This window comes from Melanerpes formicivorus, unplaced genomic scaffold, assembly GCF_026170545.1.
Source record: "Melanerpes formicivorus ecotype bairdi unplaced genomic scaffold, bMelFor1.0.p_v2 SCAF_18, whole genome shotgun sequence".
Classification (NCBI taxonomy): Eukaryota; Metazoa; Chordata; class Aves; order Piciformes; family Picidae; genus Melanerpes; species Melanerpes formicivorus.
Window position 1 is genome coordinate 10,716,328 of NW_027142370.1, and position 18,072 is coordinate 10,734,399.

The 18,072-nt window shown below is 47.2% G+C and overlaps 1 protein-coding gene across 1 annotated transcript in view; it reads right to left on the reverse strand.

Moving 5' to 3' along the window:
- The window catches only part of POLN (DNA polymerase nu), a 74,831-nt gene that overhangs the window by 41,942 nt on the left and 14,817 nt on the right, over positions 1-18,072 (reverse strand). The window contains exons 10-17 of the mRNA XM_068149739.1: positions 17,699-17,782; positions 17,084-17,173; positions 16,946-17,002; positions 15,894-15,947; positions 15,633-15,698; positions 10,407-10,464; positions 6,467-6,544; positions 5,518-5,632 (exon numbers count right to left, since the gene is read on the reverse strand). Of these exons, the coding sequence (XP_068005840.1) occupies positions 5,518-5,632; positions 6,467-6,544; positions 10,407-10,464; positions 15,633-15,698; positions 15,894-15,947; positions 16,946-17,002; positions 17,084-17,173; positions 17,699-17,782 (602 nt within the window). The remainder of the gene's footprint in view (positions 1-5,517; positions 5,633-6,466; positions 6,545-10,406; positions 10,465-15,632; positions 15,699-15,893; positions 15,948-16,945; positions 17,003-17,083; positions 17,174-17,698; positions 17,783-18,072) is intronic.

Here is an 18,072-nt window from a genome sequence, read left to right on the forward strand (position 1 = left end):
GGCCATGAAGCTTCCTGAAGGCTTTATTCCCTCTGCCTTATTATCTGCTAGTCTAAACAAATGTCACAGCTGCACTTCTCCAAGGAACTGTAAACTATAAGGTGAAATTTCCCCAAGCTGCCACACAGCCAGAGTGTTAAATTTCATTAATACCAACTATTGCAAGGGAGCATTCAAAACAGAGAGAAATTGCTGTGCTGCAGAAGTAAAACTGTTAAAATATTCCACACCAACCCCCATGAGGTGCTGCACTTGGAGCTTAGAGTGTTTTAAAACCCTGGTTCTGAGGAGGCAAGCTGAGCATCCTCTCTTTTACTACACATCAGCATTTACAGGATTTTTATTTTAGGGGGTGCAGGGTGGGGGGAAGGTGTGGGGGTGTTTGGGACAAGGGAGTAGAAAGGAGTAGGTGGGGAAAGTGCTACCAAATGAAACCACTACATGAATGCTCTTTGGAAGAGCACAGTGCAATAATTAAACACCACAAGCTCAAACCTAGATCTGTTTCCTGTATCTCAAGAGAAAGTTCAAACACATCTACAGAAATACATTGAAACCCCCATGTGTGGAGGCAGAGCTACCTAAGAAAGCTATTCCACAGGCAAAGCAAGAATTATCACAGCTCTCACACAGGCTGGATTTGTAAATGCCACAGTTTTCAAGTGCCTCCTGTCAGAGTCTTCTGAGGAGCACCCATCAGTACAAATCTTAATGCAGAATTGTAACAGCTACTACAATCATTCATCAGCAACCAGACACATTTCACAAGTGATGCTTATGGAGAGAGGGATAAAAATCTCAGCCCAGCACTTGGTCTTGTTGAGCCTCATTCCTTTGAGCCCATGGGTTTAACCTGTCCAGATCTCTCTGCAGAGCCTTCCTTTAGAATAAAACCTTTATTTAGAATAAACCAAACCAGGTTGGAAGAGACCTTCAAGATCATCGTGTCCAACCCATCAACCAATCCAACCCATCCAAACAGCTAACCCATGGCACCAAGTACCCCATCAGCACTGCTGCTTAACTTGGCATGGCCTGCAAACTTGCTGATGGTGCCCTCCAGTCCCTCATCCAAATCACTGATAAAGGTTAAACAGAACTGGCCCCAACACTGAGCTCTGGGAGACTCCACTTGTGACTGGCCACCAGCTGCATATATCACAGAATTGTCAGGGTTGGAAGGGACCTCAAGGATCATCTAGTTGCAACCCCCCTGCCACGTACAGGGACACTTTCCACTAGACCAGGCTGCCCAGAGCCACATCCAGCTTGGCCTTAAAAATATCCAACCTGTTCCAGTGACATGAAGTATCCTAAACAAAAAGACAGTGTTTGGCTGAGGCTGAAGCTTTAACCTATTTGATCAAGAATGTGTTTGAAACAGGGATGTATCAAACACCTATGGGCAAGTGCCTGTGTATTTACTCAGCCCCAAGATCAAGCATGTGTGCACACCTGACCTTATCTTTTCCCAACAGACCCAGAGCACTCACCTCTTGTATCATTTTTGTCTATCTTTTGGGATAATTTAGCCCACAAGGACTTCTTTTGATTTATTTCAGGAACAGCCAAAATACCTCTGCTTATTTCCTGTGTTCTTCAGAACTCAGCAGGATCTCAACAGATAGAGCTATTGTCAGGAAGTATCCCCAACTGCCAAGTGGCTGGATAAACAAGAGTCCCTATTTTGCCCTAGTTCCTGCTAGACCAACTGCCAGGCAGCAACAGTTTGGCCCCCCTTGCCATTATTAGATAGCATCAGTTCTGTGGGTCCCCTGCTTGGCAAGTGGTAAAGGAATAAAATTTCCTCACTTCCTGGAGGAAGACAGCCTGCAAAGAGCAAAACAAACCTTTCTGCACTGTGGGCTTCCCATTCAGTTCTGGTTTAACTTATTGAAAACAAAATGCTTTTGTCCTTCTGGCAGGGCAATCCCCAGCAGTTCTGTGCTTTGGTCCTCTCTAGGCTTTTTCTTGAACAATTTCCAAAAGCAGCATGTCTGCCTCTCACCAAAATGGTTCACAACAGGTATTACCAGGAGCCCACACTGACATCAGCTGAGGAAAGATGGATGTTTATGGTCAGCACATTTTACAAGCAGCCTGCAGTGCTCCAGATGATTGGAAGTCAAGAGCTCAGGTTGCTCTGATTCTGGCAGGGACAGTGTAAGCTAAAGGTTCTTCCCCGTCTTCAAGGGGCAGCCAGCCAAGTTTGTACTATAAAAACAGCCAGAAACTTCTTTCAAAATGATTAGCAGTGGTAAAGAATTTATCAATCCCTTGGGATTCTATAATAGCCATACATGTCCTTAGGGGGGTTGCAGACAGGCAGAGGTTGGTCTCTTCTCCCAGGCAGCCAGCACCAGAACAAGAGGACACAGTCCCAGGATGCACCAGGGGAGGTTCAGGCTGGAGGTCAGGAGGAAGTTTTACACAGAGAGAGTGATTGCCCATTGGAATGTGCTGCCCGGAGAGGTGGTGGAGTCACCATCACTGGAGGTGTTCAGGAGGAGGCTTGACAGGGTGCTTGGTTGCACGAGTGAGTTGGTTGGGTGGTGTTGGATGATAGGGTGGACACGATGATCTTGAAGGTCTCTTCCAACCTGGTCTATTCTATTCTAGATAGCAATTGTCATTGCTACAAAGAAATAATGAGCTATGCCCTCTATTCTGCAGCCATTTTTGGCAAGCCTCTGAAAGCCAGAGAGACTCAGATGAACAGTTAAGGTGTCCAGTACTTGCTAGAAGGTAAACTCAATACTTGGAAGGAGGCACTGGAACAGGTTGCCCAGAGAAGCTGTGGGAGTCTCAAGCCTGGAAATGTTCAAAGCCAGGTTGGATGGCACCTTGAGCAAGCTGCAGGTGTCCCTGCCCTATGAGGAGAGGCTGAGGGAGCTGGGGTTGCTTAGCCTGGAGAAGAGGAGGCTCAGAGGAGACCTTGTTCTCTACAACTACCTGAAGGGAGGTTGCAGACAGGTGGGAGTTGGTCTCTTCTCCCAAGCAACCAGCACCAGAACAAGGGGACACAGTCTCAAGCTGCACCAGGGGAGGTTTAGGCTGGATGTTAGGAAGAAGTTCTTCACAGAAAGAGAGATTGGCCATTGGAATGTGCTGCCCAGGGAGGTGGTGGAGTCCCCATCACTGGAGGTGTTTAGGAAGAGACTGGATGGGGTGCTTGGTGCCATGGTTTAGTTGATTAGATGGTGTTGGGTGATAGGTTGGACTCGATCTCAAAGGTCTCTTCCAACCTGGTTAATTCTATTCTATTCTGTTCTACTCCATTCTCATGGAACTAGATGGTCTTCCAACCCAAACCATTCTGTAATTCCATCACAGATCCAGCAGAAAGTTACTTCAACACATCCTCTTTCCTGAAGCTCAAAGGAAGAGTCAGCAGAATCATTATGTAATGATTTTGTAGACACACCATGACACTTCTGTCTGATAAAAATATTTGCCTGTAATATTTCATTAAATTTAAAGTTCCTGTGTAGCAACTCTGAGAAGCTTGACGGCTGCCAAGAGCTGTGAGGTTGCTGAATAGAATGGTATTTCTGGAGCCTTGCCCAGAGTTGAGACAAAATTTGACTCATCTTCATGCATACATTTGCAACATACCTCCAAGCTAAAATAAGGATCTAACTCCATCACGAGGTTTCAGTGATATCATCTTAAAGCTAAGAATTTATTAGAGCACCCAGAGAATATCCAGAGCTGCTAAGTGACTCTAAAGAGAAAGGTGCTCTCTCCATAGCTACATTTATTGGTATGCTTGTGACCCTGAGTCCTGTTCTCTCACATGCATCAGGTGCTGATTCAGCTCTCAGTAGCAGAATGAGTACACCTTGAGCTCCATTTTACAGCTCCAATGAGGAGAGGCTGAGGGAGCTGGGGTTGTTTAGCCTGGAGAAGAGGAGGCTCAGGGCAGACCTTATTGCTCTCTACAACTACCTGAAAGAGGTTGTAGCCAGGTGGGGGGTAGTCTCTTCTCCCAGGCAAGCAGCACCAGAACAAGAGGACACAGTCTCAAGCTGTGCCAGGGGAGGTTTAGGCAGGAGGCGAGAAAGCTCTTCACAGAATGAGTTATTGGCCATTGGGATGTGCTGCCCAGGGAAGTGGTGGAGTCACCATCCCTGGAGATGTTGAAAAGGGATTGGACATGGCACTTGGTACCATGGTTTAGTTAGTCATGAGGTATTGGGTGATAGGTTGGACTTGATGATCTCTGAAGTCTTTTCCAACCTTGTTGATTCCATGATTCTGGTTCTTTGTACCCTGCAGCCAGCACACGGTGCCAGCTCATGGTGAGCTGTTCGTCACCAGCACCCCCAAGTCCTTCTCCTCAGCACTGCTCTCTCTTTACCCTTTTTCCACCCAACCTGGATTTCTGCTTTGGACTGCCCGAATCCAGGTGCACTTGGCTTTGTGGCATTGGCCCACCCCTCCAGCCTGTCCATGTCCCTCTGAATGACATCCCTCCCTCCAGCAGCACACAGATTGGTATCACCATATCAATAATCGTGATGATCAGAAATAGTTTTGGGGTTTAATTACTGAAGTACCATTTTTTCCCCCAGCTATCACATCATCCATCAGAAGGTGGAAGCACTAAACCCTATGGCTTCATAAGAAGGACACAGAGCTGCTCGGACAAGTCCAGAGGAGGGCCACAAAGATCATCCAAGGAATGCCTCTGCTGTGAGGATAGGCTGAGGGAACTGGGCTTGTTCAGCCTGGAGAAGAGAAGACTCCAGGGGGCCTTTAGAGCTGCCTTCCAATACCTGAAGGGATCCTACAGGAAAGGCTGGAAAGGGACTTTTCACAAGGGTGTCTAGCAACAGGACAAGGGGGAATGGTTTGAAGCTGAGGGGAGAGCAGGGTTAGACTGGATCCTAGGAAGAAGTTCTTCAGTACAAGGGTGGTGAGACTCTGGAATAGGTTGCCCAGGGAAGCTGTGGATGCCTCCTCCCTGAGGGTGTTGAATGCCAGGCTGGATGAGGCCTTGACCAGCTGAGTCTAGTTGAGAGGCAACTCTGCCCATGGCAGGGGGGCTGGAGCAGATGATCTCTGAGGTCCCTTCCAGCCTGAGCCATTCTGTGGTTACCAAGCAGCTTTCAAAAATGCTTGAACATATACTAAAAAACCACTTTGCTCTGCACTTTTTTTCAGCTGGATAATCTACTGAACTGCTGCTCTGGCTTTTTAAAAGGAATTGGTGAACAAGAACACAGTGAGAACGTTCTCAGCAGGCACATTATTACACCAGCTTTAGTCACAGGGCTCATACCGGTCAGTGGGACTGCAGCACTGGCGGCATGGCCATTACCACTGGCATGTGGTGATTATCACAGTGGAGAAGACAAGGCTGAGAAAGACAGAAAGGAGTTGTCATTCATGGTGTTAAAGCAGTATTAACCACAGCAAATGCTGCCTTTTGTAAACACTGGGCCACAAGAGTTGAAGTTATTCTTACTGTTTTGTCTAATTATTATCCCCCCAAAATGCACCATTGACTCTTACCACTGAGCAGCCAGCGTGGAAAAGATATCAGCGGTTTCAGGCTCTTGGAACAGCTTCAAAAGCTCTGGTTCAGAGGATAAGTCAGCAAGGATCCTCAGCTCAATGTGTGAAAAATCTAGAAAACAGTGCTCAAATAAATCTACTGTTCTAAAATGAAAACATATCTGCATTTTATCCAAACTGTCAGAGATTAAAAGGCAAGCCTGGGCTCTACAGTCATTTCCCCATGCTCAAAACACACACCCAGATGACTGTAAAAAGCTCATCCTGAAGATGTTAGATTCCAGCCACAAGAGCAGAAAGTGTCTGATTCCTTCACTGCATCCAGAGGTTAATTAATCTTATTAGCTCTTTGTTACTAGTTGATAAGGTTTATGTATCAGCCACTTCCAAAGCACACTAAGGAGGTGTGGGGTGTCCCTGCCAATAGCAGGGGGGTTGGAACTAGATGATCCTTTTGGTCCCTTCCAACCCTGACTGATTCTATGATAAGAAGGCTGAGGGGAGACCTTCTGGCTCTCTACAATTCCCTGAAAGGAGGCTGAAGCCTCCCTGAAAGGTGGGTCATGGTTTCTACTAGTTGTTAACAAGAGTCAGGATGAGGGAAAATGGTCTCAGGTTGCACCAGGGGAGGTTTAGGTTGGACATTAGAAGAAAATACTTCCCAGAGAGGGTTCTCAAAGGCTGGAACAGGCTGCCCAGGGAAGTGGTGGAATCCCCATCCCTGGAAGTGTTTCAGAGGCAGAGATGTGGTGCTGAGGGACATGGTTTAGCCCCAGCCTTGGTGGGAGAATGGTTGGACTGGATGTTGTACATCATACAACAACATGAACTGATACAAAGGGGTCTGACAGCCTTGTGAAATACACATTCTAAAGGAGAGGGGGAAAAGAGATGACAGAACTTTGAACATTAATATGCATGAGAATGACAATGCATGCTGTCTTACCTGCTGCTAAAAATGTACAGCCTTTGTTGGAAACAAACAGTGTTCTTGGGGAAATGGTTACTATTTCCTCTTCTTTTCCTAGAGAGGAGGTAGACATTTAAGTCCCAAGCCCAAAATATTGTGATTCAAGCCACAGGAGGCTACTACCCCCACAAACCATGGCCACAAATGGCAAGGCAAACAATTTAGCAGAGCACTGCCAGCATCACAGTGGCTTTACTCTATGGGTCATGTACAACATCTCTATCTCTGCCATGCTTGCAGTATAGAGAGGAAGAGCTAGACTGAGAGGAAGCAGCCTGAAATTGTGCCAGGGGAGGTTTAGGTTGGGTATTAGGAAAGATTTTCTTTCCTGCAAGAGCGGTCAGGCTTTGGAACAGGCTGACCAGGGAGATGGTGGAGTCATCATGCCTGGAGGTGTTCAGGAAATGTGTGGACATGGCACTTTGGGACATGGCCATGGTGGTCTTAGGTTGAAGTTTGGACTAAACCCTTCCCAAAACACTATCTAACATCTACAACAACTAAGAGTACTCACAGACCACTTAATAAAGGAGGCCTCCAGATAGGGAAGGGTCTACAGAGATGAACTAAAAATACATTTTCTTATCTTAGAGTATGCAGCAGCAAAGTGTTAATAACCAAATTCTGAGTTACAGGTGGTAGGGGAATACTACAGTGAGAACACAGAGCTGATACAGGCATCTAAATTCTAATCCCCTGTAATATCACAGAGAAATAAATTACACTGAGGAGGGATTAGAACCTCAGTGCACCCTGAGAATACCACTTGTCTGGGCATAAAAAGAGATGGTGCTTTGAAATACAACAGAATTATCTGATCAGCATAAAAGTGTGTGTGGGGAGGGAAATCATAGACTCCTAGAATGGCTCAGGTTGGAAGGGACCTCAGAGATCATCTACTCTAACCCCCACACCATGGGCAGGGTTGCCTCTCAACTAGACCCAACTGCCCAGGGTCTCATCCAAGCTGGCCTTGAACACCCCCAGGAAAGATGCATCCACAACCTCCCTGGGCAGCCTGTTCCAGTGTCTCACCACCCTCATACTGAAGAGCTTCTCCCTAGGATCCAGGCTAACTCTGCTCTCCCTCAGCTTCAAACCATTCCCCCTTGTCATGTTGCTAGACACCCTTAGGAAAAGCCTTCTCCAGGCTGAACAACCCCAGCTCCCTCAGCCTATCCTCATAGCAGAGGTGCTCCAGCCTTTGGATCATCTTTGTGGCCCTCTTCTGGACTCATTGCAGCAGCTCTGTGTCCTTCTCATGCTGGGGACACCAGAACTGGAGGTAGTATTGGAGGTGAGGTCTCAGCAGAGCAGAGTCAAAGGGCAGAATCCTCTCTCTTGCTCTGCTGGCCACACTCCTCTTGCAGCAGAGCTCACAGCTGCCTTCTGGGCTGCATGAAGGCACTGCTTGCTCCTGGGGATCTTCTCAGCAGCCAACACCCCCAAGGCTCTTTCTTCAGTGCTACTCTCAACCCACTCTGCACCCAGCCTACATTTGTGCCTGGAATTGGCCCAGCCCTAGGAAGTGTATCCAGACACAGGAATAAGAAACTTATTCTAAGATCATTAACCAAATTGATTGGGTGGTCTCCAGAAAGGCCTCTGTGCCACAGTGATGCACAGCAGCTCAGCTTTCCACAGCCACTGCTCACACAGTTTGGTTTTCTTTCTAACAAAAAAACCCTATAAAAATGAATCATGGAGATAAAAAATGAAACTGCTGTCACAGTTTTACATGGTCTGCAACAGACTCCTGGTTTATGATCTGTATTATTTGAAATGCAGAGAGCAAATAGCTGTGAAATCAAGTCTGCCTTTGTCTGACAACCAAGTGCAACAGCTGAGCAGCATTTCCCAGCTCTGTCTGCAGGCACTCAAGGAGACTTGATATTGGCAAATCTCTCTCCCCTAGGAGCCTACCATTCCATGCTTCTGTCTTTATCACTGGGCCATGCTTTTCTAGGATGAGGGCATTGAGTCCATCATCAGTAAATTTGCTGACGACACCAAGCTGGGGGCAGGAGTTGATCTGCTGGAGGGTACAGAGGCTCTGCAGAGGGACCTCGACAGGCTGGACAGATGGGCAGAGTCCAAGGGCATGAGATTTAACACATCCAAGTGCCGGGTTCTGCACATTGGCCACAGCAACACCATGCAGAGCTACAGGCTGGGGTCAGAGTGGCTGAGAGCAGCCAGGCAGAGAGGGACCTGGGGGTGCTGGTTGATGGTAGGCTGAACATGAGCCTGCAGTGTGCCCAGGCAGCCAGGAGGGCCAATGGCATCCTGGCCTGCATCAGGAACAGTGTGGCCAGCAGGAGCAGGGAGGTCATTCTGCCCCTGTACACTGCACTGGTTAGGCCACACCTCAAGTACTGTGTCCAGTTCTGCCCCTCAGTTTAGGAAGGAGGTTGACTTGCTGGAGCATGTCCAGAGAAGGGCAACAAAGTTGGTGAGGGGCCTGGAACACAAGCCCTAGGAGGAGAGGCTGAGGGAGCTGGGGCTGCTTAGCCTGGAGAAGAGGAGACTCAGGGGTGACCTTATTGCTGTCTACAACTACCTGAAGCGAGGTTGTAGACAAGCAGAGGTTGGTCTCTTCTCCCAAGCAGCCAGCACCAGAGCAAGGGGACACAGTCTCAGGCTGCACCAGGGGAGGTTCAGGCTGGAGGTCAGGAGGAAGTTTTACACAGAGAGAGAGATTGCCCATTGGAATGTGCTGCCCAGGGAGGTGGTGGAGTCACCATCACTGGAGGTGTTCAGGACGAGACTTGCTGGGGTGCTTGGTGTCATGGGTTAATTGATTAGGTGGTGTTGGATGACAGGTTGGACACGATGATCTTGAAGGTCTCTTCCAACCTGGTTTATTCTATTCTATCCTATCTGCCTGAAATTCACTTCTGTTAGCAAAACCAACACATCTAAACCCAACCCCTACCATTCTGGGAACTGACTACTTACTGGTGTTCTAAATTGGATTAAAATGGCCCAACTTTAACCTCTCCTCAGGAAAAGCCTTATGGGCTGAATGCACACAAAAATCATCCCTAGGCTATTTAACGGAGTCAAGATGAAGGTCTAGGGATGCAATTGGCCCCTTCTGTTCAGCACTGGTGACGCCACACCTAGAATACTGGCTTCAGTTGTGGGCCCCTTATTACAAGAAAGACATTGAGATGCTGGAGCACGTCCAGAGAAGGACAACAAAGCTGGTGAAGGGCCTTGAACACAAGTCTTATGAGGAGTGACCGAGGGAACTGGGGTTGTTTAGTCTGGAGGAGGCTGGGGGGAGACCTTATTGCTCTCTGAAACTCCCTGAAAGGAGGCTGGAGTTTGATGGGAGTTGGTCTCTTCTCACATACAAGTGATAGAACAAGAGGAAATGGCCTGAAGTTGTTCCAAAGGAGGTTCAGACTGGATATTAGGAAAAACTTTTACACAGAAAGGGTTCTCATGCACTGGCACAGCCTGCCCAGGGAAGTGGGGGAGCCACTATCTCTCAAGTGGATTAAAAGAGCCATGGATGTGGTGCTGAGGGACATGGTTTACTGGCAGTGGCCTAGCAGCAGTAGTGGGGTTGTGAGCTCAAGGTGATTGCTTGGACTTGATGACCTCAGAGGTCTCTTCCAACCTCAGCAGTTCCACGATTCTATGAATTACATCTGGAGGAACAGTAAGGTAGCCAAGGGAGACAAACAAGAAAATCTACTAGCTTGTGACTATTTAGATCAGTGCTGAAACAGCAGATTTTGTGGAGGAACAGTCAGCAAAAAGCAATTGGTTTAAATGCTGAAGTGTAACTCAGCATCAAGAATCCCTTCTATTCCTTAGTGCTGGAGCTATTGATCTGCTGTAAACCAGAACTCAGACCCATCAGTAGATAAAATTGCCTCTTCATGTTAATGAAAACACAGCTTACCTTTTATGTACTGCTTCCTTGCAATGTTAACTGGGTGTTTAGAGATACCTTGAATGTTCTACAAAGAAGAACAGAAATGCTTGGTCAGTTAGGGTTCATGAAAACATGGGCATGAACAGTTTATAAGCAGCATAAAAACCATGAGTGATACTGATGACCACAAGTCTTTTCCCTCATATAATGAATAAGATGAAGCACTTTGCCTTTCAGAGGCATCTTCACACTTGGGTAACTACAGTTACCTCTGAATATTTGCCCTTTCTTCAAAACTGGAAGCTTGTCAGGCTGGAGAGGTGGGCACAAGCCAACCTCATGAGGTTCAATAAGAGCAAGTGCAGGGTCCTGCATCTGGGTCGAGGCAATCCCAGGCACAAATCCAGGATGGGCAGGGACTGGCTGGAAAGCAGCCCTGAGGAGAGAGACTTGGGGGTGCTGGTGGACAAGAAGCTCAACAGGAGCTCTCAGTGTGCACTTGCAGCCCGCAAAGCCAATCAGATCCTGGGCTGCATCAGGAGAAGTGTGGCCAGCAGGGCAAGGGAGGTGATCCTCCCCCTCTGCTCAGCTCTGGGGAGACCCCACCTGGAGTACTGCCTCCAGTTCTGGAGCCCCTATTACAAGAGGGATGTGGAGGTGCTGGAACGTGTCCAGAGAAGGGCCACAAGGATGAGCAGAGGGCTGGAGCACCTCTCCTACAAGGACAGACTGAAGGAGTTGGGGCTGTTCAGTCTGCAGAAGAGGAGGCTCCGAGGTGACCTCATTGTGGCCTTCCAGTATCTGAAGGGGACCTACAGGAAAGCTGGGGAAGGACTTCTCAGGATCTCAGGCAGTGATAGGACTAGGGGGAATGGAATGAAGCTGGAGGTGGGGAGATTCAGGCTGAAGGTGAGGAGGAGGTTCTTCACCATGAGAGTGGTGAAGCCCTGGAATGGGTTGTCCAGGGAGGTGGTTGGGGCCCTGTCCCTGGAGGTGTTTAAGGCCAGGCTGGATGAGGCTCTGTCCAGCCTGATCTAGTGTGGGGTGTCCCTGCCCATGGCAGGGGGGTTGGAACTAGATGATCCTTGTGGTCCCTTCCAACCCTGACTGATACTATGATACTATGATTTCTCTCTGGCAGCCTTCCCAAACCCTGCTCTCTGGCTGCACCACAGGACATTATTAGGAGCCCAATAAAAATTGTTGTCTTCTTATTTACACCTATTTTTAGATCTGCTGCATTACTGTGGAATAAAAATAGCTGTGAACCCTACCTTAAACCAAGGAAAGAGCTTCTTCACAGTGAGGGTGGCGAGACACTGGAGCAGGCTGCCCAGGGAGGCTTTGGATGCCTCCTCCCTGGAGGTGTTCAGGACCAGCTTAGATGGGGCCTTGAGCAACCTGGGCCAGTGGGGAAGTGTCCCTGCCCATGGCAGGGGTTGGACTAGATGATCTTGAAGTTCCCAACCCATTCCAGGATCCTGTGGCTCAAGCCATTTTTCTAATACCTATTGCCACTTTTTTTTTTGAGGTGCATGATAAAATCAAGGAGATTTTTGTCAGCCACAGCACATCAGAGAAGGTTGAAGTGACAGCTAAGTTTATGAGCAAACACAGAGGGCTGGGGAAACCAGCAGATTTTTCTTTAGAGGTCTGGGTTCACACAGCTCCAGTAAAGCATGAAAGATGACACACAAGAGCTTCCTTCTGTTATTTTATGTCATTATGCCTCTTCATCTGGAAAGGTAACAGATGACAAGAGGTAATGGCTATCAAGCTCAGTGTCTGTAGCTCCACAGAATGAATTTGTGAGTGGTTTAAGAGTGAGATGAACAGCATAATATTATGGGATGCTGTGAACTCAGGAGATGGGAATGGTGCTAACTGATGTCCAAATCAGATTCATCATTTTCTGTGTAATTCTCCACTCCAAATTGTTATCTTGCACTTAAGGGGGATGTAAGCAGACTGCAAAAGCCATTGAAATGTAGAGCAGAAGTAAAAGAGCAAACCACCCAAACCAGAACAGTGTCATTTCCAGTCTTGGGATCACCATTATATAGCTGTAATTAAACTGGAAGAAGCTTGATCTAGATGGGATATGAGGAAGAAATTGTTGCCCACGAGTGTGGTGAGGCAGTGGAACAGGTTGCCCAGAGAAGCTGTGGAGGCTCCAAGCCTGGCAGGGTTCAAAGGCAGGCTGGATGGGGCCTTGAGCAAGCTGGTCTGGCAGGAGGTGCCTTCTTACAAAGCATTCAGGCCTTGCAAAAAGGATGGTTGGAAAAGATAATGTTCAAAACACAGCTTGTGGCTCAATAACTAGAGGAAATAGGAAGATCAGCAAGGTCACACCGCAGCAGCAGCCTGCGAGCGTGTCTACACCCGTTCCTCAAATCTTGACTTGTCTGCAATTGCCACCTAGTGGCTAGTGAAAGACCAGACAGCTATTTTCCTTCAGAATCATACGAACTGCTGCTAAAGGGCTTCCTCCTTTTTGGTACTAGGAGGATGCTATGGGACACGGTGTCTAAAGAAAAGTTCAGGTGAACAACATCCACAGCCTTCCTCTCATGCACTAAGTTGGACCCCTCCTGATAGACCAGCTTGCTCAAAGCCTCACCCAAACTGGCTTTGAACCCTATCAGGCTTGCAGCCTCCACAGCTTCTCTGGGCAACCTGTTCCAGTGCCTCACCACCCTCATACTGAAGAACTTCCTAGGATCCAGTCTAACCCTACTCTCCCTCAGCTTCAAACCATTCCCCCCTTGTTCTGTCTCCAAACACCCTTATGAAAAGTCCCTCTGCAGCCTTCCTGTAGAATCCCTACAGGTATTGGAAGGCAGCTCTAAGAATCCCCCAGAGTCTTCTCTTCTCCAGGCTGAACAACCCCAGCCCCCTCAGCCTATCCTCACAGCAGAGGTGCTCCAACAGCTCTGTGTCCTTCTTATGATGGTTTTTTGGGTTTATTCTTTTTGTACTTGACTTCTCACTTCAGCTGATTTACCCTGATTGTTTGCTTTAATCACTCCTTAAAGCATTGTAAAACACAGTTACAAAGGAACTACCTCAGCAGATATTCAGCTTGAATTTGCCCTAACAAGCTAGGCAATGCAAAACCAGCTACAATATTTATGATTGCTGGCAAGAGTATTCCCAATCCTTTAACACTTTGTAAAGTGGCTGGGCACTGCCATGCATCTTCTGTATCAATCAGTGATTCAGAAACAGATGGTATCAGTTCCACAAACATTTCACACAAAAAGCAGCCATGCCAATGCTTTGCCTTATAAGGGAAAGAAAGCCTTAGGCAACCCTGGATGCTAACTTCAGCAGCATTATTTTGGAGAAAAACAACCTTTAAGACAAGTAGATATTGTGCCACTTTTAGCATGGGGGGCCAAAGGTCACCTTGTGCTGGCTGGAGTTGTTCAAGACAGCTGTCTGCTCAGCTCCAACTTAAAAATGCCCATGCACCACAGCAGAATAGTTACCTGGGACCTTCGTGCTCATCTGTTCCAACCTGTCCTACCACTTTCCCCATCTGGGTGCATGAGAAGCAGGAGCAGCAGGAACACTCCTCCCTTCCATTGTTAATTCAGGGTCCTATAGCCACTCTGTTTTACCCAGCAGAAAGCAGAAGCACTTCCTATTAGCTGATGGCAAACTAAACAGAAATAGGTACCACAGGTAGGAAGGTATGAATGAAACCTGAACTGTCAAGACAGGTGAAAGAAGAGCAAAGGAAGTCACCAGTACTGTGAGGATGAGAACCTCCCAGGACAGCTTTCTGCTGGAACTCCCAAAGACACCACACCAGTCAGGTCTTGCAAGGAGCCATATGACCCCATCCATGCAAAGTGGTCACAGCATAACCATTAAGTCTAACATCTCTGCTCCTGGACCAAGCTCTGAAAACATAGATTCATAGAATGATTTGGGTTAGAAAGGACCTTAAGGATCATCCAGTTCAACCCCTCCTGCCATGAACAGGGACACCTTCCACTACACCAGGTTGTTCAAGGCCCCACACAATCTGTCTTTGAGCACCTCTGGGAGGGGGCATCCACAGCCTCCCTGGGCAACCTGTTCCAGTGTCTCACTGCCCTCACTGTAAAGAATTTCTTCCTAATCTCCAGTCTAAATCACCCTCCTTCCAGCTCAAAGCCATTCCCCTCATCATATCACTACAAGACCTTGTGAGAAGTCACTCCCCAGCTCTCCTGCAGCCACTTACAGGTACTGAAGGCTGCTCTAAGGTCTCCCTGGAGCCTTCTCTTCTCTAGGCTGAACAGCCCCAACTCTCTCAGCCTGTCCCCATAGGGGAGGTTCTTCAGCCCTCTGATCATCTTTGTGGCCTTTTTCCCTGAGCCTGCAGAAAGGTTCTAATGCCATTTGTAGCCACGAAGCTCAAGGCCAGTGCCTGCACAGACAGACAAGCAGCCCTCACACCTACATGAGCCAGAAGGACAAGAATTTCAGGCACAGGACAACAGCCTCACGGATTCCCTCTAGCCTTCATGAGCCAAATCCCACTTCTGCTTCTATTCCCCCTCTCTCACAGAGCCAGAGGTCAGGCTATGGCTGAGAAATGCCATGACTCAACCAAACAGAACCTTCCTACAGGTAGTTTGTCACTACTTTTCTGCTGTTATTCCTATACCCATTTAATAAGATTCTTCTCTCCCACATTTGCATAGCCACAAGGATGATCAGAGGGCTGGAGCACCTCTCCTACAAGGACAGACTGAAGGAGTTGGGGCTGTTCAGTCTGCAGAAGAGAAGGCTCCCAGGTGACCTAATTGTGGCCTTCCAGTATCTGAAGGGGGCCTACAGGAAGGCTGGGGAAGGACTTCTCAGGATCTCAGGTAGTGATAGGACTAGGGGGAATGGAATGAAGCTGGAGGTGGGGAGATTCAGGCTGGATGTGAGGAGGACGTTCTTCACCATGAGAGTGGTGAGACCCTGGAATGGGTTGTCCAGGGAGGTGGTGGAGGCCCTGTCCCTGGAGGTGTTTAAGCCCAGGCTGGATGAGGCTCTGGCCAGGCTGATCTAGTGTGGGGTGTCCCTGCCCATGGCAGGGGGGTTGGAACTAGATGATCCTTGTGGTCCCTTCCAATCCTGAATGATACTATGATATAATACAGCAACTGCTAGGCTTAGATGAACACAAACAATTCATGCATTAAAAATATGATGTATTTTACATAAATAATACCAATTTTCAAATCTAAACCCTCTAACAGGCTCACTTACTGGATGTTTGGCTGAAAGTCTGCCAGTTACAGTTCCTGTCTGATTCCATGTAGAGGAAATAAATCCCTGTAGTGAAATAAAGGACAACAACAACTTCATGCAATGCAAGTATCAGCAACACAAACTCACTGCAATCAGGACTACAAAATCAGAAGGAAACACTTCAGAACTGTCCATATAAGAAAGTTCTTAAACAGGAAACACCACAATCCCTTCCCACCTTGTTAGGACCTACTTAAACCCTCCTTTTGCTATCTCTACCTTTCTCATGCACGTTCGTAGGCCATCCACATAAGTTGATTTCATCTTGTGCACCTAAATGACAAAGAAAAACAAACTTTAGACAAATGTTTGTTTCTAAAATTAAGAGATTTTGCAAGTTAAAAATCTTCATTTCCAAATACATCTTAACTTGCTTTGATACCCATGTTACAAATCACTTTCATCTTAGTAAACAATGGCTTGTCTTCTTTAAGCATAGGTAAAGTGCTTGGCTGGGCTCTAAAGCCAGTTCTTTGCAGATACTTGGGAATCATAGAATCAATAAGGTTGGAAAAGACCTCAAAGATCATCAAGTCCAACCTGTCACCCAACACCTCATGGCTACTAAACCATGGCACCAAGTGCCACGTCCAATCCCCTCTTGAACACCTCCAGGGATGGTGACTCCGCCACCTCCCTGGGCAGCACATTCCAACGGCCAACAACTCTCTCTGGGAAGAACTTTCTCCTCACCTCCAGCCTAAACCTCCCCTGGCACAGCTTGAGACTCTGTCCTCTTGTTCTGGTGCTGGTTGCCTGGGAGAAGAGACCAACTCCCTCCTGGCTACAACCTCCCTTCAGGTAGCTATAGACAGCAATAAGGTCTCCCCTGAGCTTCCTCTTCCCCAGGCTAAATAATCCCAGCCCCCATAGCCTCTCCTTGTAGGGCTTGTCACCTACTGGAATTTATTCCTTTACATCTCTGGAGAAAAAGGGGCTGAGGGAGACCTTCTCACTCCCTACAACCCCCTGAGAGGAGGCTGGAGCCAGGATGGGGTTGGCCTCATGTCCCTACTAACAAGTGATAGGACAAGAAGAAATGGTCTCAAGTTGCATCAGGGGAGGTTTAGGTTGGAGAATGTAAGAAACTTTTCCCCTGAAAGGGTTCTCAAAGACTGGAACAGGCTGCCAATGGAGGTGGTTGAATCCCCATCCTTGGAGGTGTTTGAAAGAGGCAGAGATGTGGTGCTGAGGGCCATGGTTTAGCCCCAGCCTTGGTAGAGTTGACTTTGCATCAGTGCAACTACATCACATGAAAAATATCAGCTCACCTGCCGGTACTCTAGAACTATCTTAGGCAAAGGATGAAGATCTTTCAACTTATGTAGCTGCAAAATAAAGACTGTGAATTATATTTTTCTCTTTATTTCTATGAGGACAGGCTGAGGGAGCCCATCTCCTCATCTCACCACGACTTCTGAGGTGGACACAAGCTGTTGTATTTCAGTCCTGTGAAGTTTCTCACACAGTGTGTGCAGTTTTAACTTCTCAAACAGTACCTAGAGTAAGAAAACACACAGAAGAGAAATGTTCCAGTGTGTGCAGTTTTAGCTTCTCAAACAGTACCTAGAGTAAGAAAACACACAGAAGAGAAATGTTCCAGTGTTGGCAGGTGCTGAAACAGAAAGGAAAAACATGTGTGTGGGGCCTGGACTTAAGTCTAGAATGCAGATTTGAAGGAGAATAGAGCATAGTGTGGCAAAGACAGCTGTCACAGGATGGAGAAGGCCAAACCTTTATTTTTGAGCTCTTGAAAGACTGGTGTTTACTAAAGTGAAATACTCAATTTCCAACACATATCCAATTTATATCCTATATATATTTGGCTATACATATACCCAAACACAGACTATCATTAGAGTTATGAAAAGCTGTCAGGTCCTCCAATAAAAATCAGAAAACAAGCTCATTAATGTGGAAGGAAGAGAATTCTGAACAGCAAGGACTATTTTACATACTTAGTAATTCTTCTGTATCAATAACAATTGACATGACTTACATACCAACAGTAGTATAAACACTACCTCTCTGAGCTGAGTGCTGCTGGTCAAAAGGAATCGCTCTCCAGCAACCTGATGAGCTTCCTGCTCGAGCTCTTTGAGTCGTAACTAGACATGGGTAAAGCAGAATTATTTTGCTGACAGGATTGTTTCTTTCACTATCTCCTACTTCCTAACCCAACAAGTATTTTGGACTTCTATTTACAAACAGGGTACTTGATTAATGTGTAATCACTGCTGGCTGTCAACATTCGGGTTAGCAGGTTGCTTGTATGCTCTTTAATCTATAGTTCTTCATTATAGAGTAGGATAGAATAGGCTAGGCTAGACTAGAATAGGCTAGACTAGACTAGAATAGAATAAACCAGGTTGGAAGAGACCTTTGAGATCATTGAGTC